This window comes from Notolepis coatsorum (assembly GCF_963971535.1).
Source record: "Notolepis coatsorum genome assembly, chromosome: 7".
Classification (NCBI taxonomy): Eukaryota; Metazoa; Chordata; class Actinopteri; order Aulopiformes; family Paralepididae; genus Notolepis; species Notolepis coatsorum.
This window is the reverse complement of record NC_140171.1, coordinates 33,021,852-33,047,450: the sequence shown is the minus strand read 5'-3', so window position 1 is coordinate 33,047,450 and position 25,599 is coordinate 33,021,852. Positions and strand designations below refer to the sequence as shown.

General features: G+C 49.0%; 1 protein-coding gene across 1 annotated transcript in view; it reads right to left on the bottom strand.

Annotated features, from left to right (window-relative positions):
- Positions 1–20,966, bottom strand: part of LOC311231610 (tektin-4-like) — a gene marked incomplete at both ends in the record, with an annotated part of 29,284 nt that extends 8,318 nt beyond the window's left edge. Inside the window, 5 exons of the mRNA XM_084318238.1 lie at positions 10,219–10,354; positions 10,945–11,031; positions 12,616–12,759; positions 20,211–20,281; positions 20,493–20,966. Coding sequence (XP_084174364.1) covers positions 10,219–10,354; positions 10,945–11,031; positions 12,616–12,759; positions 20,211–20,281; positions 20,493–20,966 — 912 coding nt within the window. The remainder of the gene's footprint in view (positions 1–10,218; positions 10,355–10,944; positions 11,032–12,615; positions 12,760–20,210; positions 20,282–20,492) is intronic.
- Positions 20,967–25,599: the final 4,633 nt, after the last annotated feature.

Below are 25,599 nucleotides of genomic sequence, written 5' to 3'. Positions count from 1 at the left end.
CTCGTCCTCAGACAGGTTCAAGGGCGAGTCTGGGCAAGTCGGGACATGCCCTTGGCAGCGCATTGATTCCGGGCAAGTGGTTAGGTTTGGCACTAGAAAGCCACTTAAGTATATATATTATAACAGCGTGTAGCCGACGCATGAACCGGTTGGGATTAGACGCGGCCTGGAAGCATCAACGCGGAACTGGAAATCCGTTGGTAAAAAAAATAGACACAGCGGCTGCGCCCTGCCTGGAAGATAGTTAACTTTTGGGACGCTGAATTCGCAGTAAAGGAATATATGAACAAGCCAGCAGAACTATCCGAGCCCGAGCGTGATTGAAGACCTTTTGCATGCCGGCGATCATGTATGCGGGGAACGAATTGCAGAGGGAGGGCGCAACAGCCATGTGGGGTAAGCTGGGCTGTGATGTGTGCATCAGAACAGTTACTTGTCTCGCACCGTCGCACGCTCAGAGCGCGGAGTTGGGCAGCGGTTTTGATTGAAAAGTTTGATTGAAAAGTTTATTAACAGATTGCAGAATGGGTACAGTACAGTACAGCTCAATACATACAATTGTTAAGGGGATGCAGACCAGAGAAAGACTTTTGTCTTGTTTACATCAGGGTCCCCCATTTTCAATTCATCATACTAGTATCCTCTTCTAGTGAATGAGAGTGTTGGTTATGATGTGACAGACAGTGGAGCTGTTTGCAGATAGCGAACATTTTGACGTGTTGCGTGGTGGCGATGTCTCGCAGACAATACAACTACAAGTATAATTATATAATATATATATTTTATATAAAAAAGATTTTTTTTATCAAAAACGATCGATATCTCAGCACCCCCACTCCTCGCGGACTTCTCGCGTCCCTGCCCACAACCATCAGAACCGGGGAGGACCGAGCCCCCCGACCCTCCCTAATGGAGGGATACCCTCCCTATTGGAGGACGGGAGGGAGACGGATCCGACCGTGCGAAGAGGAACTCGAGCAACTCAACGCACAGGGTGAGCAGACCGTGGCAAACTCAACCCCGTGGCAAGGCCATAGCAGCGGAGCGCGAAGGAAGACGCAGACCCAGAAGGGACTGGATCCCCCCGGAAAAAGGGGGCCCGGAGAGGCCAATGACGCCACAGCATCAAGACCTCACCAGGCGGTCACTAGTGACACCGCCCCCCACATTGCCAGCGTATTCGGACAGGGCCCATCCAAGAGCAGGCCCTTCCCCCCACTAGCACGCCGCCTGGCACACTGATCCTGGCATACTCAGGCAGTCAGCATGGCTGTAACTCGAAGCACTTAAGAGGCTACACAACAGCGGGAGCAGGCAGCGCACCGGGGAGACTACCTCCAGAAGAGGCCGGTCCCTCAATCCAGGCAGCAGGCACTTGACCCGAGCCTGGAGCACTGTGGACGAGAGACAGGCGCCAAAGGGGTCAACTGAAAACAGCACCCCGGCGGAAGGGGCGTATGCTGGCATTGTTTGAGCACCATGTCAAAGCCTCCATCAAATCCCGACACTCTAGAGGGGCCGAGGCAGAGAAGGCTGACACGATTGGCAGACGTCATGAACATGCAGGGGGGCACACTCAACCGGGTACCCGGGAGTTGACTCCGCTCCAACACACCAGGGAATCAACCACCCTCTTCATGCGGTGGTTGTTCCTATAACCCCTCAGGAAAAAACTCCAAAACACACCTGCGGGTATACACTGGCTATACCGCAGTACAAGTGTTTCAGTTTTCAAAAAGGGGTTATCCCAGGCCTACGGGTCGACGAAAACCAATTCGGACCGGGCCCGGCGGACCGGGACGTACACAGGGATGCCAGAGGAGTACTATAAAAACCACCTCAACAGCCCCCTCTCAGCCATGCATAAGCGGGAGAAGAGAGGGGCGAAAAGAATGGAGAACCAAGCCCCTTTATGACAGCACAAGGTACAACATGTACCAAACAACAGTGTCTCCATAACGCCCAACCCTGTGACACCCGGGCCGACCTGGCATTTTCCCCCTGAAAAAAGCACAAGTCCCTCAGGGTACCAGAACAGAAGATCTGCGTCCCCGGCGGACAACGGGTTAACTGACCTGGACCAACGTGACCAGAACCAGTCCCGTGCCCTAATCACTCCGACATCCACAACTCCAGGAGGGGGGGTAGGTATGCGTGTCGATCTAAAACATTATAGAGGGCGCCACCCATACGGTCCCATTCGTACCGCGCTCAGTGGCCCACCCCAAGGGCGTGAGACCCCTCTACCTATGCTTTGATTTATTCCGTTAACATCCCCCAGATATGAACGATAATTCGTCGAGACAAACCTAGTAAACTGGCGCTTGGAAGAGACAAACTCCATCCCAGTTGCCCTATAAAAACGCCGTTTTAATAACGAGCAACCAAGGCGCACCAGCCTCATGCGTGATTCCTATCAGAAACACCCAGAGCCAGCACTATGTACGCGTCGAGACCCAAAACACATCAATGGATAGTCTAACAAGACACCAGATACCGTTCCTCCAAGCCGCCTGGGGAACGACAAGAAGCCGCTTTTTTTATTTAAATTTTTTTCAGAAAAAATAATACGGACATAAGTCCCATGCGACGCGGCTGAGGGAAACACCACCCCGTCAACCACACTCCACTGCATAACTTCCCATTGAAAATTTCCCCCCATGGCTTCAAATATCTCGGTATCCAAATTAGGGATACATTTGGGGACCTATTCAAATTTTATTTTGGCTCTCTACTGACTCGATTTCAGGAAGATTTTGAACGTTGGTCATTATTACCTCTCTCTCTTGCTGCACGTATCAATTGCGTTAAGATGAACTCTCTCCCAAGGTTTTCTTATCTTGTCCAGTGCCTGCCTATCTTTCTTCCCCACTCATTCTTTCAAAAAATTTACAGCCTAGTGTCCAAATTTATTTGGAATAACAAAGTTCCCAGAATTAGTAAAGCTCTATTACAAAGGCGTAGATCTCTGGGTGGCATGGCTCTACCTAACTTCAGAGCCTACTATTGGGCAGCCAATCTCAGAATCATACAGCAATGGCTACAGTCAGACAAACCTCTGGTGTGCCCTACTGTATGTGGGTTGACATCGAAGCCTCATCTGTCAAACCTGCTTCACTAACCGGTCTTATACATGCCCCCATTAGTTCTCCATTGGCCCCCTACTTCAAAAATATAATCGTTAAAACTACATTCAGAATTTGGAATCAATTCAGACACCACTTTGGGTTTAAAACTCTATCCCACTTGGCCCCGATAGCAGCTAACCCTTTATTTCACCCCTCATTGATGGATGGAGCATTCTCCTTATGGGCCTCACTCGGTATTAACACACTAGGTGACCTGTATATAGATAATGTTTTTGCCTCCTTTCAGCAATTATCAGAGAAATATTCAATCCATAGCCGACATTTCTTTCGGTATCTACAGATTCGTAGCTATGTCTGTAGCATTAACCCTATATTTCCCAACCTTCCAGAGGTAACACCCATCAACTCCTTTTTAACCCTTCCATCAAGGGCATGATATCGACTATGTACAATCTCATTCTCTCCTTATGTCCCACCACAATACACAATATTAAAAGTAAATGGGAGGAGGATTTAGAGGAGGAGATCTCGGATGACATTTGGGTTGACATTCTACATCTTGTTCATTCTTCTTCTATTTGTGCAAGACACGGGCTGATACAATGCAAAATTGTTCATCGAGTACACCTGACGAAAGTCAGATTAGCCAAAATGTATGAAGATATCGATCCTATATGTGATAGATGTCATTCGGCCCCAGCCACATATACTCACATGTTTTGGACATGCCCCTCCTTGCACAGGTATTGGACAAATATTTTTGAAACCATCTCGGGAAGTATTGAGACAAATCTTGAACCAAATGTATTGACAGCGCTTTTTGGATACTCTCCACCTATGTTATCACTTTCAAAGCACAAAGCACACGTTGTGGCATTTACCACTCTACTGGCCAGGCGGCTGATTCTGTTTTAAATGGAAGTCCGCTGCTCCCCCACTCACCTTCACTGGATTAGAGACATACTATACTTTATCAAACTTGAAAAGATAAGATGCACTCTGAGAGGTTCTTCATCTATGTTCAAGAAAACGTGGGGTTCATTCCTTGTACTTGTGGATGATGTACAGTTCCATACTATTCCAGAATAGCAATTTGTATGCTGCTTGTTGGTCAAGTCAAGTCAAGTCAGTTTTATTTGTATAGCACGTTTACAAATGACTAACAGCCAAACCAAAGTGCTTCACAACATGATAAAAAACACATACAATGCAATAAAATACACTAGAAAAGAGGTAGAGTACAGTACAGTGCAAAGTGCAAAGTGCAAAGTGCAATAAAAGAGACAAGAAAATTTGATAAAAATGCAGAGTGACAGCTGACGTCATGTATAGATGCTGGGCTAGCTCTGGTCAAAGGCCAGGGAGAAGAGATGTGTTTTGAGCAAGGATTTAAAAACCTCCAGGCTCTGGGCAGATCTTATGTGGAGGGGGAGGCTGTTCCAGAGTCTGGGGGCAGCAGCAGCAAAGGCTCTATCTCCCCTGGTTTTTAGCCTGGTCCTAGGCACCTCCAGCAGCAGCTGGTCAGCAGACCTTAAGGCTCTGGATGGGGTGGGGTGATGTAGGAGCTCAGCTAGGTACGGTGGAGCCAGCCCGTGTAGTGCTTTAAAAACAGTCAGTAAAAGTTTAAAATCAATACGGAAACGGACGGGGAGCCAGTGGAGAGAAGCCAGAACTGGTGTAATGTGGTCACGTTTCCTGGTACCGGAAAGCAGGCGGGCAGCCGCATTTTGTACCAGTTGCAGGCGACGAAGCAGCAACTGGTCAATGCCGATATACAACGCATTGCAGTAATCGAGCCAGGTCGAGATAAAGGCATGGATCACCCTCTCCAGATCCTTCTGGGAGAGGTATGGTTTGGTCTTGGCTAGGAGTCTGAGGTGGAAAAAGCTAGTTTGGACCACCGAACTAACCTGCTTATCAAATTAAAAATTTCTGTCGAAGATTACTCCAAGGTTTCTGACAGAGGAGCGGATATTTGAGCCCAGGGGGCCTAGAGCAATGGCTGTAGGGTCAGGTGAATCATTACTAAATAAAATTATCTCTGTTTTGCGCTCATTTAAGTTGAGAAAGTTTGAACTCATCCATAATTTAATATCAGCCAGGCAATCTAGCAGTGGTTGTAATGTGACCTTGCCTTTTGCTTGTAAGGGTAGATATATCTGCACATCATCTGCAAAACAATGGAAGGACATGTTGTGCTTTGCAATGATTGAGCCTAAGGGCAACATATATAATAAAAAGAGGATGGGGCCCAGTATCGACCCCTGGGGCACCCCACAGGTAAGTGGGGCCGCTGAGGAGAAGAATTCTCCAAGCTGGACTGAGAAGCTCCGGTCAGTCAGGTAGGACTTGAACCAGCTTAGGGCGACGCCTGTGATGCCAACATGTTTTTCCAGGCGCGACAGTAGGACAGTGTGGTCTATAGTGTCGAAGGCGGCTGTAAGGTCTAAAAGCACGAGAATGGCGGGATTTCCAGAATCTGCAGCTAAAATTAGATCGTTTTGGACTCTCAGGAGGGCTGTTTCAGTGCTATGGCGCGGTTTAAAGCCAGACTGAAACTTTTCATGGATTTGATGAACATCTAAAAACAGTTTTAACTGGAGGTAAACTGCTCGCTCTAGGACTTTTGACAGGAAGGGTAATTGGGAAATAGGCCTGAAATTAGATAAAATAGAGGGATCAAGGTTTTTCTTTTTTATCAGGGGTTGAACCACAGCGTGCTTAAAGGCAGTTGGGACACAGCCAGAGCTGAGAGAGGAATTTACCATCAACAGAATAGTGGGCAAGACTGAATCGAGCACTTCTTTTAGAAGGCGAGAGGGAAGGCTATCTGAGGGGCAGTTTGTGGGCCGTAAGTGTTTAATTATGTCAGAGAGAGAGGAGGGAGAGACGGGCTGGAACTGCTCAAAAACAGCAGGCAGGGAGTGTAGGGGAGAAGGGGGGGGGGGCTGGGAAGGCTGTAATGAGAACTGGTCTGAGAGCAGAGATTTTATCAATAAAAAACTTTAAAAAACGTTCACAGAGAGCAGATGATGGCACAACTGGGGAGACATCACGGGGGTTAATGAGGGAGTTAAGAATTTTAAAAAGAATCTGGGGCTTGTGGCAATTTGTAGAGATCAAATTGGAGATGTATTTGCATTTAGCAGTTTTGACAGCATTTTGATATGCAGATAGGCAGTCACGTAGGATTTTGAGGGAGACGTGGAGCTTATCCTTGTTCCACTTTCTCTCCGCACGCCTACATGTGCGTCTGAGCACGCGTGGAGTCATTTAGCCATGGTGTTTGGAGTGTTTTGCTGCGTTTGGACCTGAGAGGTGCAACAGAGTCTAAAATATTTTTGCAGGTCGAGTCAAACATTGAAATTAAATCATCTATATTAAAAACACAGTTTGCGCCCAAGGCGTGAAGTGGGGAACCGTTAAAAGCATCAGAAAAAAGCACAGCAGTCAGGGGGCCCAACGTACGCGAGTAGCGCGCAGGGGCATGGTCGTTCTTATGTAGGCACGGGGCTATTAAGGTAAACACAACAGGTGAGTGGTCACAAAGACCTGCAGCACAGATGTCTGTTATAGTGACAGATATACCAAACGATAACACAAGATCTAACGTGTGACCTTTTTCATGTGTTGGGCCAGTGACTGATTGTATCAGATTAAATGAATCAATGAGATTCAGAAAGTCCCGGGATAGGGGTAGCAGCGGACAGCAGACATGAACATTAAAATCACCGCAAATTAAAACGTGGTCATATTTCACCATGATCCCAGCGAGAAAATCGGCAAAGTCTGTGATGAAATCCTTGTTGTATTTGGGTGGACGATAGACAACAGCACAGAACACGGGGGATGACAGGTGCAGTTCAAATGTTTGCAGCTCAAAGCTAGAGTAGCTTGCTACAGGCTGGGACAGGCGACACTGGAAGCAAGATTTGAACACGGAGGCTAAACCTCCACCTCTACCGGAGGACCGGGGGGAATTCAAAAATGTACAGTCAGGAGGGAGCAGTTTGGAGAACGGTGTACAGTCACCAGCGTGGAGCCAGGTCTCAGTTAAAAACATAAAATCCAGTTTATGGAAAGTAAAAAGATCATTTAGAAGAAATGTCTTATTTAAAATCGATCTAGCATTTATAAGAGCCATGTTGAGAGTGATATCTGGCGTCACACTGGACGCAGCACGTCGCAGCGGGCGCAGGTTGGTGTGGACAACACCATTTCCACGTGCTCTCAACTGCCCAGGCAGAGGCACGGCCGTTGATTTTGTAGTGACGACAGTGATAATCCGATGTGGATGGCCGGGTCTGTTGGTAGATCTGCTGGTGTGGCCTGAGTTAGGCCTAGTAGTGGAGCTACTACTATGGCCTGGGTTAGGAGTGTGCAATAAAAATAGTCAGTCATGTGGGAGATTCTGTATAGTGTGCTGCACATTTCCCGCTAGCGTCTGGCTACTTAGGTGATGGGAAAAATTTGAGGCCAGGACTGCAATTCCCTTCTGATTGAGATGCAGGTTATCACTTTTATATAGATCAACCCTATTCCAAAATGAATCAAACTGGTTAATATAATCAAAGCCACATGCCAGGCAGAAATTTTGTAGCCACTGGTTGGCGCTGTAGAGGCGGCTGAACATCTCAGAGCCCCGTCGGAGGGTAGGGATTAAACCTGAGAATATGCATGTTTTGCCTAGGCTCTCGATCGTTGCTGCCAGTAGTTCATAGTCATCGTGAAGCTTGACTGATTGTCTACACTTGATATCGTTTGTACCCACATGGACAATCACGTTATGGGCAGCTGGGTGAAGGTCGATGATGGTGGGGATATATTGTAGTAGATCGAGAATTTTTGCACCTGAGAATGAGTATGAAATGCTATTTGGGACAGCAACGGATCTAACGATTGAATCACCTATGATTATACACTCTGGAGGTGGGAAAAGAAGGCGGCTGGCATGGTGAGTTATGCTCGCTGTTGGAGCAGCAGGTGGACGAGTGGGGCTGGGAGAGGTGGAAGAATTTGACGCTGGGTTTACTCTGGATCGCTTGCCGGAGGGGGAGGCGGCCGGGGAGTTTGAAGTAGTGCTGCCAGGTGAAGATCGCTTTCTACGGGAGGATGGACCAGACCCAGCATGGTCATTTCTCACCGATGATGCCCAGGAAGATGACCCGAACCGGAGCCGAGAGGGGGAGACCGCAGGCATCGGCGGTCCAACTTCGCCATCGTCCATACTCAGTGGTTCAAAGTGATTAAAAAGTTGGGGCATTTCACTGTCCTCTTCGCTCAGTGGATCCGGAAAAAGAGGCATGGCCAACTTGTTGGTATCTGTGTGAACGTTAATTCAACGTGAGTTATTTGATATACCGGATATACATTGGAGAAGCATATTTGGGTACCTAAACATGTGCTATATATTTGATATACTATGTATATACGTTTGAGACGACTGTCGTGCGACAGTGTTTGTTTGTATTATTATTTACTTGTGAACTCTGTTTAATTTTTTCTTGTTTTTTATTTTTTATTTTCTTGTCTTCTGTTTAATGTTGTTATCTGTTCTATGTGGACAATGACAATACAATAATGTATATATGCAGACATATACTTATAATTTCTATGTCCTCAAAAAAAGTATAATAAACAAAAAAGTGAAAAAAAAAATAAGAGGGGACGGTGAGCGACGTACCCACCCAGCCGCCGTTCTCCATGTTGACAAAGTCCTCGCTGGCATGGCACCCGGGTGTAGGGTCGACTAACATCCTCTGTCAAAGATGACGTCGTAGTCAGAGTGTTTAAGGCATGTTATACTCATAGTAACGTTCAACAGTGTAGCATTAAGCTAACAGCCGCCCGACTGATAGCAACAAGCTAACGTTCCTAGCCTAGTGAACGCAACAGGCTAGCGCCGCAGCTAACAGCTGACTGGCTAACAGTAGGCCACAAACGAGCACGCAAGCTAAGCAGCTATCACCTGAACTGTACACAACATAACAAGCCACACTTCAGACAGGCCGGCGCCTGAAACCCTCCTCATCCTAAGAGAGAAGAGAAAAAGAAATGTCAAACACAGTTTTCAACGGTGATTTACCAGACATACAGCGGAGTCGGCTCAATTCCCATACGGGCTGCAGCCGACTTGAGCATGGAACTTCCGATAACGAAGATCCATACCCACATTTCCTCGTGTTTTAGGGTGTACTCTCACATTCATGTGAAAGATGGGGCCTGCACGGGACAGAAAAGCATCCGCTTGTCCAGAGAATCCCAGGTTCAACCAGGTCTCGGTCGCGGCCCACTAGTTTGACCATCATGGGCGTCAGACCAGGATCCTTCGTCCGCCGCCTAAGAAGCCGAGCAGAGGACCCCAATCTGGGGCCGGCTTTCGTAAAATTGTCAGCTAACCCCCATAGCACTAGCAGACAACTAGCGCTCGCAAGCAAAACATTACTCACCCAGCTCGGAAGCAACCAGTTTCTCACAACAGCCGGTGCCTCCCACAGTCCAGCTGTATAACCGGAGGTTCCATACCTAACCAGCTGCAGCAAGGAGGACTGCAGGTGGGGAGTATATCAGCGACGCGAGCCCCTAATACGAAAAAGCCGGTGGAGGTCAGAATGATCATCATCTTCCAGACACTCCAGTGACGAAGACATTATCACCGTATTTTCTCGAAATAGTGAGAGAGAAAATAAAGATATAACGTCAACGTATCTCCTTGTTCTTCCTTTCTTCAGATAAATACTTTCTTTCCCACGTAAAGTGATTGGTATACAGGCACTCTCTTGGGGTGAAATTTGAGAAGGAGATGAGTGTGTGGCCCCACCCCTGCTTATGTAGGTAGCAGATGGGGGTGTGGTCAGACGGATGTTGGTATGTAAAGGTACATTGTGAAGTTTTTATTCAGTGCACGTCACTGGAGTGAGATGTGTGCAGATGACGCTGAGCGGAAGCTAGTACGATATAGAACCACTACACCACCGTGCCGCTAACTAACCAATCATATCGATCCTATCTATCCATCCACCCATTGATTCATCCATCCACCCACCCAAACCTCGATCTACCTATCCATTCATCCATCCATCCATCAACCCACCCACCCACACCTCCATCCATCCCTATGCCCAGCCACCTGTGCGAGGTGTAGATCCAGCTGTATCCTGGCCTCAGTCATCTCCAGGCAACGCTGGTTGAAGGCCTGGTCCACGGTAATACATTGTTCCTTCAGGTCCTTTGCTATCTCCTGCAACACCCGGTCCGCCAGCCCCCTGGCACACACACACACACACACACACACACACTCATCATCTTGGCCAAGTAACTAGATTTAGTAGACGACCAACATAATTAATTTTGCAAAGTTGAATGTTTACAAAATATAGATTCATAGTGCAACTCACTGGCACAACATAATGGAAGAAAATAAATCACTATTATAGAAGGTAAACAGTAAACATTGGTATACTGCCCAGCCCTCAAAAACTCTGAACCATAGATGAGTAGGTATGGTCTAACCAATAACCATAGGGAGACTACTACAGGAGACTACTAGACTACTAGAGACTACTATAGATACCATCTTCCTCTCTGTGCGTTCAGTAGAAAGTTAGTGCAAGCTAACCTAGCTTTACACAAATGGAAGCCGATACGGACCAGCTAGCCTAGCTGTTGGCCAAAAACACCTCTCCCATAGTTCTAAGCTAGGCTAGTGGTCTGTATCCGCTTCCATTCATTTGTGCTAAGCTAGGCTAGCTTGCCTAGATCTAACCATAAGGTTTAACTTGAGGTCCATGGAGGCCTGTAGCTCTCTACAGCACTCTGAACCATAGATGAGTGTGATCTAACCATTGAGTCTAACCTGAGGTCCATGGAGGCCTGTAGCGCCCTCGAGGCCACGTTCAGGTTGGTCTGTGTGAATTTCATCCACGAGTCACAGTTACTCACTCTGAACAAAGGAGAAAGACAGAGTGTAGTGTATGACAGTATAATTAGTTGAGTTGTCATTGCACAGCACAAGTACAGTACAACAACAAAAGGTTGGCATCTAACCAGAGTTCAAGGTAAGTAAACCTGTTTTACTTAAGATCCCCCGGGTGAGGGGCGTTTGGTTAGTGTAGAGTTAAAAACACCCGCCTACTACTGCAGAGACCCGGGTTCAATTCCCGGTAGCTGTAGTTCTGGCTTGGTCAGACCGTCCAATTAATACAATTGGCAGTGGGTGGGAAGCCGGAGAGGATATTAATTAGTCCTGGTCATTGCATTAGTGACTCCTACCGGTTGGTCGGTAGTGTGGTTAGAACACACAAACAGTAAAAAATAAAAAAAAATTAAATAAATAAAAGGAAACCTGTTGCACCATATAATAACAGTATGGGTGTAGTGTGTGCAAGTGGCAGCAAAAACACAATAAATATCACTAAGTTGTAATACAATAGCCACAGTATTGTCTCAGCATTGACTCAGTACAGTGAGTGAGTAGTGGGCAGACAAGCAGGCAGTTACAGTAGGTTATTTGTTTATGAGCCTTATTGCCTGGGGGGAAAACCCTGAGACTCCGTACCGTTTACCAGACGGCATCAGCTGGAACAGTCCGCGGTTGGGATCTTTGATAAACCTGCAGGCTTTGCTGATGCACCGTCTGCACGACCAGAACTTGTGTATTTAAATATCTTTTCTTTTTTTACGTGTATAGAATAGAATAGAATAGAAATACTTTTATTATCCCGTGGGAAATTATACACTGCAAATCGCTCAACATTTAAACATTTAGACAGGACAGGTCACAAATTAGAATAATAACACAAATCAAATCAAGTTGCCTAGGATAAGAGTAGAGTAAAATAAAATAGGATAAAATGAAATGAAATGAAATAAAATATACAGAAATAAATACAGTAAGAATATACTGAGCATACTGAGCATGGGGTAAACAATTTGGTCAATATAATTATAATTTAAATCTAACTAAATGAAATATATATTCCAGTATTCAGTGTAACTAGGTGCAGTATGCTTTAGGTAGTGTATTGTCCTCCTTGGGTTCCAATAAGACTTAGATCAATGTCTGGCAGCCGTCGCTGCCCCCTGTTGTGGAGCCTGGAGGCCGCTAGTCGCGTCCTCCTGCCACTATTGAGCTGCCACTCTGTGCTCAGTGATGCAGTGAGGCACAGTGATGCATTATATAGTCTGATGGCTGTTGGAATGAAGGACTTCCTGTGCCGTTCAGTGCTGCATTTGGGTAGTGTGAGCCTAGCACTGAACATGCTCCTCCTGTCAGCCAAGTCTGTGTATAGTGGATGGGTGGGGTTTTCCCTGATGGCCTGGAGCTTAGCGAGGTATCTATTTGTATCTAATGTGGGAGAATTATCACAGTGTGTGTGTGTGTGTGTGTGTGTGTGTGTGTGTGTGTGTGTGTGTGTGTGTGTGTGTGTGTGTGTGTGTGTGTGTGTGTGTGTGTGTGTGTGTGTGTGTGTGTGTGTGTGTGTGTGTGTGTGTGTGTGTGTGTGTGTGTGTGTGTGTGTGTTCTTACTGGTCCTGCATGGTGGCAGAGCTGGGGTGTAGCTCTGTGTCTATGCTCATGTTACTGTAATGTCCACACTGGTCGTCTAAGTCGTAGGCCTGGTACTTATCAGACCAGTCCAACTCCAGAGTCGACTTGGTGTCCCTGTTGATCCTGACACACGCACACGCACACACACGTTTCATTTGATAACAATGACACACAAACTTGCTCCAGATGAAGGGAAAGAGCACCACTCCTAGCTCTCAGGTGAAAAGAAGCGGCTGGCAACTCCACTTGAGGAGGCATATGGTAGTCTACACCCTCCCTAGACTGATAGTAGGGTAGTCTACACCCTCCCTAGACTGATAGTAGGGTAATCTACACCCTCGCCAGACTGACAGTAGGGTAGTCTACACCCTCCCCAGACTGACAGTAGCTTAGTCTACACCCTCCCTAGACTGATAGTAGGGTAGTCTACACCCTCCCCAGACTGACAGTAGGGTGGTCTACACCCTCCCCAGACTGATAGTAGGGTAGTCTACACCCTCCCTAGACTGATAGTAGGGTAGTCTACACCCTCCCAGAACGACAGTAGTCAGGAGGAATTGGCTAATGGTCTGACTCTAAATGGACTAAATGGTCCAATAATTTGATTTGGATTTGGCATAAAGGTTCTGTTGGGTTTACTTTGCTAAAGACAATTATGTTAGCCACTTACAAATCCAACATAGCCACCAGATGGCCACATTCTAGTGTTGAGTGTATGTTAGTACATTAGGAAGAGTGCATGACAGTAAGAAGGTTATTTAAAAAAGAATATATATATTTAAAGATTGGTTTGCCATTTTAAAACCATGTGGCAGTTATATACTTGTACTGGCATCGCGTCCCGCTCTTATGCCATACCGAGATATACCTCATCTCCTAGTACCTACTGTACTACATAACGAAAAACTAAACACCCTTTCACTTGACCAGGCCCCGCCCCAGTGACTTACTATAAGACACCGGGCGTGGTCACCACTCACCCTTCCTCTTTTTCGTTTTCCATCATGGCGGCTGCTTTGCACCCTGTGTAACTAGTGATAGCGAGTATGAAGTGTAAAGAGAAATTGAATAATGCCGGAGATTTGCCAGCCACTGGAATCTTCGGCATGTTTCCAACGGCGCTTATATGGGTTCTGCGGCCCTGCAGATGGATGCATTTCGATGCATCTCCGCTTCGGGTCTATCCTGGTGTTTCCTCATCTTGGCAGCACTTCGAGGGACGGCGTGCGATGTGTAGCTATCGAGCTGACTCGCACTCAGGTAGGATCTGTGCCATCAGGCATTAACGCTGGTGTTAATAATACTGCTTGTTGTCCTGTGAGACAACCGAGTTGTGTATTGGCGCAAGGGGCAGGATATCTGGGTAAAAACGTTGTTGTTTTCCCCGTTACCCTGGAGCGAGCGGCTAACGCTATGTTATAGGCTGGGCTACTGTTTCTGTTTGTTTCCCCGCTGAGGGATGTCTGTCTAAAGTCTTCCCTCCTCTTAACCATTCATGCTGACGGTCAATCGGTGTTTACTGTTGGGAGTATTGCACAGGCTTATTTACCTGTTCATGGGTGAATGGGGAGCATGTCTATGTTCCCCAGGTCCTACAGTATGTTCCCCGGGGTTCCCCGCTTTGATTGATTGATTGATTGATTGATTGAACATTTTAGACCACCAGCCCTGATTCCAAACTCTAACCTTAACCAGTTCGAAAGAGGGCCTAAGCTTAACCGTTCGAAACAAGGCGGACATTAATAATTAATAAAATAATAAAAATTAATAAAATGTTCAATCTATTAATCAATCAAAGCGGGGAACATAGAACCCGGGGAACATAGGACCCGGGGAACATAGGGATGATCCCGGTGAATGGGCTGAGGTCTAGGGCTGGTGTGCTTGTTGTGAATATTATGAATGGATGCGGGACTGGGTTCTCTGGTCCGCATCCCCTTAACGTTGTGTGTATGGGCTAGCCCATTCTACAGTGTATTGGTGGTGTTTTTAGTTAATTTATTCATTAACCCCTTCATGGATGCACACCACAGTGGAGGTTGCTGGTTAAAAACCACCGCTGGTGCTCAGTGTTTATGAAGCAGGTGGCATCAGTCCTTTGCCTCTGGCATGTTGAAACAGTGCCCCGCCCGGCCGACACCATGAGGTGGGTCGGCCCGGCGGGTGGCTGGTGGGCTGTGTTAAGCCTGTACCGCCACGGTATAGAATTAGCAGTGATTAGTAACCTTGTTCGTAGGGCTGGGCGATATGACCAAAAACGTTATCGCGATAAAATTATAAAATTATTTTCATATAATTCGATATCGATAATTATCGTCGATATAATGTCCGTCAAGTTTAATTAACTTCTTATGCTGCTGCGAATGTCTCAAGTCGAGTTGATGTCATCATCAGTTCGCGCACGTTAGTAGTTAGCCGACAAGCGGAGTATCTCATGACAATAAATATGACACTAAAATACTCTCTTCCGCCACAATATATTGAAACGAACTGTATACCCCACACTACTATAAACGTGGCCTCAGAATTCAAAACACACACATACTCGGCACGTAAATATATAAAACATCGCCGTGCAAGCTAATTAGCCTAGCAAGCCTGTAGTATCTAAGCGGTGTATTCCATGACGACAATGTGCTAAATATGACACTAAAATACTCTCTTCCGCCACAATATATTGAAACGACGTCCACTGTATACCCCCACTACTATAAACGTGGCCTCAGAATTCACGCCACACAAATACTCGGCACGTAAATATATAAAACATCGCCGTGCAAGCTAATTAGCCTAGCAAGCCTTGTTGTTGAGTGAGTCCTATCTCCTTCCGGGTATACTTCGCTCTCGGCCATCTCCTTCACTGATTGGTTGTTAGCTGTTGTGCGTAAACACGTCATCACGTAACGTTGGTTGTTGTTAGTGAGTGTGCTGAGCCGAGGCTGAACGGAGCCAAGCTTGGAAAATCGATATATCGAAACTTTGCGACCACGTTTCATGTTTATTTCGAGGAAATAATTTATCGCAATAGTTATCGTTATCGTTTTATCGCCCAGCCCTACTTGTTCGCATTGCTGTTTTTTTTCTGTCAAAAATGGTGTCTGGTGGCGGGGCCATGAGGGCCAGCCGACGTCGAAACATCGCGCGAGGTTGTTGACGTTATTAGCTTTGACCTAGCCGCAAGCTATAACCGCAGGGAGGGCTAGGATGCTGTCAACGCTTGTTTACAGACATCTTGGTTGGATTAGTCTCCCTTTGAGGGGGTGAGAAGTTAAAAAGAAATTTTCCCTCCTCAGGGCTCCCCTCTCCGCAGAGGATCTTTGGTCTTCCGCTGGAGCGCGGGCGGTGTTGGACCTAGGCCCCACACCGCCTCACGCCGCGCAGCCAGAGGTGAGAGCACGGCCTCGCCAGCAGCTGTGGCGAGGCCCTCGACAGGCGGCCATGTTTCCCCGACAGAGGTACCCTGGGCGTTGAGTCAACAGGTGTCCACAAGGCCGACAGCCTTGGCGGCCGAGGGATCGGCCATATTGGATGAGCACGGCCTGAGAAGCTGTCGCCGTCCTGCCGCGAGCAGCCCGCTCTCCGATCACTCCCTCCCCCAACACCAGCGGAAAAGGGGCTCTGATTTGTTTCCTTTGGCTGCGGGCCGCGAGCCTTCGTTGAAGCGCATGCGGCCCCACGTTTCGCTTCTCATGGGGACAGGGGCTGACACCCAGTTGATGGCTGAGCCTGGGTCTGTCCATGATAATGTTGTGGTCAAGCGGCTCCCACACTATAAGCTGTGTTTGGTTGAGCCTGGTGTTACGTCTGTCAACTACAAGTGTTGTCAGCAGGGGGGCTCGAGACCTTTTTGAGGCAAACAGTGCAGGCTTCCCCGACCTCGCCTTCGCCAGGCCGGGTATCACGTTGGTGCCTCCCACTCCTGAAAGATTGGCAGTGGTCTCGCAGGTGCGCGTGATTTGGGTGGTAGTAATATCACTGCAGGGCTACGGTGTGTAGGAACCCATGGGGGCCTCACACCTTGCATGTCCAGCTGCAGAACAACTCCTCAGCATGTTCTAGAGGGGTGTTCAGTGGGGGAGCTTTTGTCACCTAGTTTGATGTCAGCTTCCCCCGTATCAAACCGGCCCTTTCTGTCGGGGTCCCCCCTTGGGTGCGATTGCCTCGTGGGTTGTATCAGGGGCCGTTGTCCCGATTCCACGAAACGCCCTGCCCACACGGTGGCGGGTTCAGAGTTGGCTACGCACAGCAGGAGGGACCGGGCCGCCTATATACAGTTCCTTGCGGACCAGCGCCGAATGGCGGCGGGTGCGCTCTGGGAGTATCATCACATATGGCTTCAGCAGTGCCATATGTGGATGGAGAGAACGCTGAGGCGGGGACTTGTATTTACACAACCCCACCCATTTTCAGGTTTGGTACAGACCCTATTGTCAGGGTCACCAGCAGTGACAGCTCTGGTCAACGAGATCCAATCTCTGTGGACGAAGCAAGCCATCGTCGTGGCGTTTTCCTCCCGGTATTCTCTGGTGCCGGAGAAATCGGGAGGGGGGGGGTGTCAGACTCATGCTGGACCTGTCCCATGGGAAGGTTCAGCAATTTTGGGATCATCTCCTACCTGTTGAACACTGTCAGGTGGGGGCCTGGTTCTCCTCCATAGACCTGTAGGATGCGTATTCGCATCCCCGATCTTCCATCCTAGGGCTTACCTACGCTTCCTTTGCAGGGTTTAGCGTATGAGTACCAGAGGCTGCCGTTCGGCTTTTCTCTGGCTCCCCGCATCTTCACAAAGTGCGTGGAGGCCGCACTGGGGCCTCTGCGTCGTCAGGGGTTACGAAGTGTATTCTGCCCTGATGACGTTCTGGTCCTTGGCGGTCAAGGTGGATCGTCAGGTCTCATACCAGGCAGGTGGTGGAATTCCTACCAGCCTGGGGTTTGCTGTAGACTGGAAGTAGAGTACTCCTCTTCCCAGTCAACGGGTGGAGTGCTATGGGCATCCCTCTCAGAGCGTGTTATCGACACGCTCGGGAGGTTCCGTCCTAGGACGGTTACGGCGCTGTCCATTATACGCCTGCTCGGTATGATGGCATCTGCTTATTCCGTGGTCCCTCTTGGCCTCTTCTTCACCCCAGGAGGAGGTTACGGAGGTGGTTTTTTTCCAGTATGGAAATAGACCCGGTGAGAGGCAAGTGGAAGTGGCTAATGTTCCCGTGTCAGTACTGGGGGACCTTGCCCCTTGGGGGGGGGCCTGGGGTCCTCACCAGGGGGGTCCCTATGGGCAGTAGGCTGTCACACGTCACGTTTTTTACCGACGCCTACCTCGCTGGAGACATGCTGTCCGGTCTGCGCTACGTTCAATGTGTTGGTATTGAAGGCGGTCCTTCTGGTCCTCAAACGGTGTTTGATCAGGACGGACAATACGACATCAGCGTTGTATATCGACAGACAGGGAGGAGTACGCTCCCCCCGTCTGCACCGGGCGGCGGGCGGCTGGCTATGGGTGTTCTCCATCTGCGCAGCCTGAGGGCTCTCCACATCCCCGGCAGGGTGAATGTGGGTACAGGTGTGATGTCGCAGGGCGGTCCTCACCCTGACGAGTGGGGATTACGTCCGGACATAGTCAGGCAGGTCTGGGACCGATGCCGTGGCCGCCTGGGATTCTTCCCCCCATACATCTGTTAGGTCAGTTGTTGGGGCGGGTGCGTGAGGAGCACAGGACCTTGATCCTGATTGCGCCGGTCCTGATCCAGCTCTTGATAGCCCCGTCGTGGCCTATTCCTTGGTCATCGCGGGCCCTCTCTCAAGCGCACAGGTCTCTGTTAGTTCCCTGTGCTGGGCCAGCCGCTGATGGTTTGGCTGGTGAGAGGGTGAGTGGAGGATGGATCCTTCTGTGGTTGACACCATCCGGAACGCGCATGCTCCCTCCACTATCGCGGTTTACGTGGGTAGGTGGCGTATTTTCCAAGAGTGGTGTAAGGCCACCCTCTTGTGAAGCGTTTCCTGCTTGGCGCTCAGCGCCTTAAGCCGGTGAAACGTTCTCTGTCTCCGAGTTGGGACCTTCAATTGGTCCTCGGCCGGTTGTCCGAGGCCCCGTTTGAGCCTCTTGAGCAGGCACCTTGGAACAGCTGTCTTCAAGACTGCGTTCCTGCTGGCCATCACCTCTGCTAAGCGCGTGGGTGAGCTCTGTGCTCTCTCGGTGCGGCCTGAGTACCTGTCTATTCGTGTCAATAGCGGTGCAACTCTGAGGCCTAATCCAGTCTTCGTGCCAAAAAATATCCGGAGCTCTTTTCGCTCCAGGGATATTGTGGTTCAGGCGTTTCATCCGCCTCCTCACGCTGGTGAGTTAGAGGCGAGCCTTCACCTGTCGTGTCCGGTCCGGGCTTTGGGGGTTTACCTCAGCCGGACTCAGGACCTCAGAGCTACCGATCAGCTTTTTGTCTGTTACGGTGGCTCTCGCGCTGGTAAGGCACTGTCGAAACAGCGCCTGTCCCATTGGTTGTGCGAGGGCATTGCCCTTTGCTACACGTTGGCTGGGCTGGCCCCCCCTGGGGGTGTCAGGGCGCACTCCACTCGTGGAGTGGCAGCCTCTGACCCCCTGTTTGGAGGGGCCTCGGTGAAGGACATCTATGCTGCGGCCTCATGGTCCTCCCCGGGTCCCTTCGTAAGGTTTTACCTCATGGACATCACTGGGGGTTCTGTCTCCCAGGCGGTTCTGAGGTCTGGAACCTCCCCTGCTTCCCGCCTTTCGGTGGGTTAGCAGGGGTGTGTGGGTGTGGACCACAAGGTGTTGTGTCACACGTGGTCCCGCCTGTGCTGTGCATTTGGAGGTTTCTAGTTCCCTCTTTTTCGCACTTGGGTGGAGTTGACTGCCGCCCCTTCTTCACTAGGAAGGAGGGGTGACGGGACTCCCCTCCCCCCTGATGTGGGCTTACGGGTCCTCAGGGGGTACATTTGTCGGGCCTCGCGTCCGCTCTACCCCATATCTCGGTATGGCATAAGAGCGGGACGCGATGCCAGTATGAGTATATAACGATATGTTATGTATATAAGCTAGTTATATGAGTACTGGCTAAGTGTCCCGCTCTTAGCGTGCCCTGAGGTCCCTTGGGGGGGGGGTTTCTGATGGAAGGGTGAGTGGTGGTGACCACGCCCGGTGTGGTCAAGTGCAAGGGTGTTTAGTTTTTCGTTATGTAGTACAGTAGGTACTAGGAGATGAGGTATATCTCGGTATGGCATAAGAGCGGGACGCTTAGCCAGTACTCATATAACTAGGTTATATACATAACCTATCGTTCCTGTTTCTTCCCGTTTGTCTCTGGTTTTCCGTTGGTTAGATGTTTTTACGTAACTTAGTTCCAATTTGGTAAAAGTGTATGTGTGTGTGTGTCTGTTGGGAATTGGAGCAGGTAAGGGGCCCAATACATTTGGTGCTACACGAAAGTAGTATATTGTCTAGACACATAGGCCAGGAGTGATGCCACCCATTGTATGTTTTGGACATGTGTTTGGTTAGTTAACATAACTTTTTCTTAATTTTTCCCATAACAAATTGCACCCTAGGTACTATAGACACTCACTTGATTTGATTGACAGCCTGGGAGATGGTTCTCTTCAGTAGAGCCTGGATGCATCTGATCAAGTCCACCTCCTGCAGACCACAAGGGCAGACTTTTACTATTGTATTCCTTTCATCTATCATGTGTGGCGTTTTTAGAAACAAGGTATCGGTGGACAATTCCTGCAACTACAGTCAGCTCAGTCACTTGATTTGATCATAATAAGCACGTATCCATGTATGTGCGTGTACAGTAAGTCGACTCAATAGTGCACGCAGGCCTTGTTATAGTTTTTATATTCACCTTGAGCAGCTCGTTCTCCACACTGTCTTTCACCAAGTCAGGCCCAAGTCGCCGCTCCCGGCAGATGAGGTTATCAGTGGCGATGGCATATGGAATCTCTGTGTCGTCCAGCGCGTTCTCCAGACGCAGCTTCTGGGGCAGCAGCAGGTCCGTCTCCTCCCCCAGCTTTTCGATGTGCACTTGCAGGTCTGACTTCCAAAAGTGAATATCTTGCAGCCGGTCGCCCAGGTGGCACGTGCCCCCCGCCTGAGTCCGTAGAGTCCATGCCTCTGTATCCTTGGACAGTGTTTCGGACTGTTGCTGAATTATCTGGGCTTCGTTACTACCGTGAATGGCTTGGCGAAGGATGGCATCGTTTTGCGAGTGCCATTCCGCTGGGGTGTATTTAGCGGAACGGTATCCCGCGGAGGTGAGACCAGAAGACGGGTGCAAAGCCTCTTGGTCCGACGCTGCCTCTCTCTCTTCCGAAAACATTTCTTTCTCAAAATGAATAATTTCAAGTAGAAAAGAACGGTGTAACCCAGTTAGAAGTTCAAATTACGAAGCAAAGCGCATTGGTTACTAATGTTGTTTATCTATGTTGCTTGGCGTTGCCAGGTTACTTGCGGTGAACTCCAGTGACTCTCTAGTCCATACCTGTCAACCTTCCCGTTTTTCCCGGGATTCTCCTGTATTTCAACCTTCTCTCCCGCCGTCCTTTTCCCGTATTTTTCCAGTTTTTATTTATTTATACAAAATGGCTGCAATTCCCCTCCGTGACGAGAGGTGGCAGCAGTATAGATTAGAACATTAGCTCAGGAAGTCAGACCGGAAGACTGTTGCCAAGAAGCTGTCGAGCAAAGTGGGGTTGTTCCCGGAGAGCTCACTCTCGGCCGTGGTTTCTCAGTGTATAATGTATGGTGCTCTCCCTCAACATGCGAGTAGGGTGAGACAACACCATTCTTTAGTCTAAATAATACCCTACTTTATACTATATTATTGTCATTTGTTTAATGTAAAGTCAGTCTTACATTGGCACTGCTTTAATGTTGCATTTACCCATAATCCATTGCGGTATTAGACCCATGTGCCAGTATAACTTTTGTAAAGTAATGAAGCGCAAATGTGAAGTTAATCAATACACAATGAAACAATATTTTTATCTATATCACATGTCAAAACAACTTGTAGTGGCTATTTGTCAACAACAACTAATAAAAACTAAAAAGCCACTGAAGCACCAGGGCAGCGAATCTTACACAGATCAGGAAGTCTGCGTAAGGGGTTATAGCATGCGGGTTAAGTGATCATTATATGATATTCTGTACCCGCAAAAAGCTAAAACAAAAGGCTGGCTGTCACAAAACAGTCACATCTAGAGACCTCAAAACCTACTCTAGCGAGGCCTTTAACCTTGAACTGGAGAATCTGGACTGGTCAGATGAACTCAATGGTACACTGGTTGAAGAAACCTGGCTTGGCTTCAAATCCAAATTTTCATCAATACTAAACAACATGGCCCCCCTAAGAACCACCAGGGTAAAAAATCGCGCTGAGCCATGGATGCACACTGAAATACTGACCGCTATGAAAGCCAGAGACAAAAAATGCTCTGAGTTTCGTAAAAGTCAGTCAAAGCTTGCCAAAAGCACGAGCAGTGAACTCCAAGACCACGTGACTGAACTCAAACTAGAAAGAAACAGACTAAGAAATGACGTAAACTCCATGATCAAAACTGCTAAAAAAATGTCATCAATGACAAAACTGAGGAAAACAAAAATAAACCATGTGAACTTTGGAAATTACTCAACAATCAACTAGGCTGCAGTAAAAAACTTAAAACCAGGTTCTCAAACATAAACATAAAGACGGACAACACGCTCATCACAGACAAGCTGGATGTAGCCAATTACTTAAACACTTTCTTCACAAACATAGCCACAACACTGGTAGACAAACTACCCTCCCACTCAGGGCAGTATGGGGTAGAACACATAGTAGCATACTACAAGAACCTAGGCGTCCACAAAGACTACTTCAAACTGGAAATGGTAACTACAGAAAAAACTGAGCGCCCTCCAACCGAACAAGGCCACTGGCCATGACAACATCCCCTCCAAATTCCTCAGAGACTCAGCAGCCGCCATCACCCCAGTCATCACACACATAATAAACCTCTCCATAAAACAGGGACACGTCCCCAAGGACTTCAAAATTGCGAGAGTAACACCCCTGCACAAAAAGGGCAGCAAACTAGACCCAGGCAACTACCGCCCTATTTCTATCCTTACATCCATCTCGAAAGTCATGGAAAAAATAGTATACGAACAGATCGAAAAGTACCTTGCGGAAAAAAATCTAATCTACGAATTCCAATCTGGCTTCAGAACATCCCACTCCACTGACACATGCCTTCTCTATTTGAACGACCACATCAAACAAGAGGTGGACGCGGGCAAATACTGCGGCATGGTCATGCTGGACCTACAAAAGGCCTTCGACACTGTCAATCACACCATTCTGATTGACAAGCTAAAAGCAGTAGGTTTTGATAGTTTATCAGTGAGCTGGATACAATCCTACCTGGAGGGGAGAGAACAGATGGTGGAGGTAAACGGTACCCTATCCCCCCCCCTCACAGTGAGCTGTGGTGTTCCACAAGGAAGCATACTAGGACCGCTACTATTCCTAATTTATGCAAATGACATGTCGTCAGCTTGTGACTGCAACTTGTTCCTGTTTGCGGACGACTCAGCCCTGCTGGTCTCTGACAAGAACAAGTTACAGGTTGAAAAAGCCCTCAGCTCGGAACTAGGCAAAATCTGCATATGGCTCGCCGACAACAAACTATCATTACACATGGGCAAAACAGAGTCCATACTCTTCGGTTCAAATAACAAACTCAGCAAGACCGACGGCTTCTCGGTTACAGTGGGTGACCATATTGTCACAAGGAAAGATGAAATTACCTACCTAGGTTCCATCCTAGAGGCTAATCTTTCCTGTGACAAAATGGCATCCAATGTAATAAAAAAAAGTCAACCAACGAACTCAATTCTTGTACCGGATCTCCTCTCTGGTAAACAAGAATACCCTGAAGACTCTGGCAGGAGCACTCATTCAAGGGTACTACGACTATGCTTGCACCTCATGGTACCAAAGCACCTCAAAGGCACTAAAAAACAAATTACAAACATCTCAAAACAAGCTAGTCAGACTACTGCTTGACCTGACTCCTAGAACCCACCTCACCCCGGCCCACTTTGACAACCTAGGATGGCTTAGAGTAGACGACAGAGTACAGCAACTTGCAATGGGCCTGGTCTACAAGATACACTACGCGACCAAGGTACCCATGTACATGTCAAAATACTTCCCAAAGGTCAGTGAATACCACGATCACAACACCAGAGGGAGCTCCACAAATCATGTTAAACCCAGATTCGGCTCAAACAAGTGACAAAACACGTTTCGCAATTATGCCACATCAATGTGGAACGCCCTACCCAAAGCTGTAAAGGAATGTGAATCACTACCCACTTTCAAAAACACTCTCAAAGAACACCTACGGGAGACTGCAATTCGAAACTGGCCCCTACAAATGTCTTAACCCAGTTGTACTGTGAGGATTCGCCTGTTCCCTGAACTTTTCCCTGTCTACTCTCCCTCACCAGCCCCCACCCTTGCGATGATTTACTCTCCTCTACTCTTCACCAGCCCCCACCCTTGGACTACCTTCACACAGCTGTCATAGTTTATGATTAGCGCCCCAGAGGGCTTTATATACCTGGACCTCCCTTCCAGTCCTGGTCGGGTCGTTCTGTATCTGTGTTCACAATGTGTTCATGGAGTTCTGTACGTTACCATCCTGTACGTTACCATCACCTGCCGCGTCTCCGGCGTGAGACGACGTGCCAGCCATCACCACCTGTCGCCGTTTGCCTGGAGTGGGACACCGTCTTCTCTCTCTAATTCTCTACGGGAGGTTGCCAGTGTTCCCACTCCAGACGTCAAGCCGGCGCGTCATCGCTCCCTATTTCCACGGGAGGATGGCGCCTCTTCCCCCCGGCCTCCGCTGTCGGGCCCCTGTCTCAAGTCAAGTCAAGTCAAGTCTCCGTGCCCGGCCCCCCCGAGGAGGAGGAAGAGGATCTCCGTGCCTGGAGTGGGACACCGCCTTCGCTCTCTAATTCTCTACGGGAGGTTGCCAGTGTTCCCACTCCAGACGTCAAGCCGGCGCGTCATCGCTCCCTATTTCCACGGGAGGATGGCGCCTCTTCCCCCCGGCCTCCGCTGTCGGGCCCCTGTCTCAAGTCAAGTCAAGTCAAGTCTCCGTGCCCCCCCCCGAGGAGGAGGAAGAGGATCTCCGTGCCTGGAGTGGGACACCGCCTTCGCTCTCTAATTCTCTACGGGAGGTTGCCAGTGTTCCCACTCCAGACGTCAAGCCGGCGCGTCATCGCTCCCTATTTCCACGGGAGGATGGCGCCTCTTCCCCCCGGCCTCCGCTGTCGGGCCCCTGTCTCCGTACCAGGCCTCCGCCGTCGGGCCCCTGTCCCTGTGACAGGCCTCCGCCGTCGGGCCCCTGTCTCCGTGCCCGGCCCCCGCTGTCGGGCCCCTGTCTCCGTACCAGGCCTCCGCCGTCGGGCCCCTGTCCCCGTGACAGGCCTCCGCCGTCGGGCCCCTGCCTCCGTGCCCGGCCTCCGCTGTCGGGCCCCTGTCTCCGTGCCCGGCCCCCGCCGTCGGGCCCCTGTCCCCTTGCCAGGCCTCCGCCGTCGGAACCCTGTCCTCATCCCTGTAAGCAGCCCTGGCCCGTAGCCCTGGCCCTTAGCCTTTGTCCCTGACACTTAGCCCTGTCCCTTAGCCTGTTCGCCTCTTAAAGGCACAGTGCCGCATTTTCCTTATTTCCTTGACTCTAGTGTTTTGTGTTCTCCCCTGTTCCCCTCTCCAGTGCCCCTGGTCCTAGTCCTTGACATTTAGCCCTGGCCCTGTCCTTTAGCCCTAGTCCCTTAGCCTGCTCGCCTCTTAAAGGCACAGTGCCGCATTTTCCAGTTTTCCTTGACTCTAGTGTTTTGTGTTCTCCCCTGTTCCCCTCTCCAGTGCCCCTGGTCCTAGTCCTTGACATTTAGCCCTG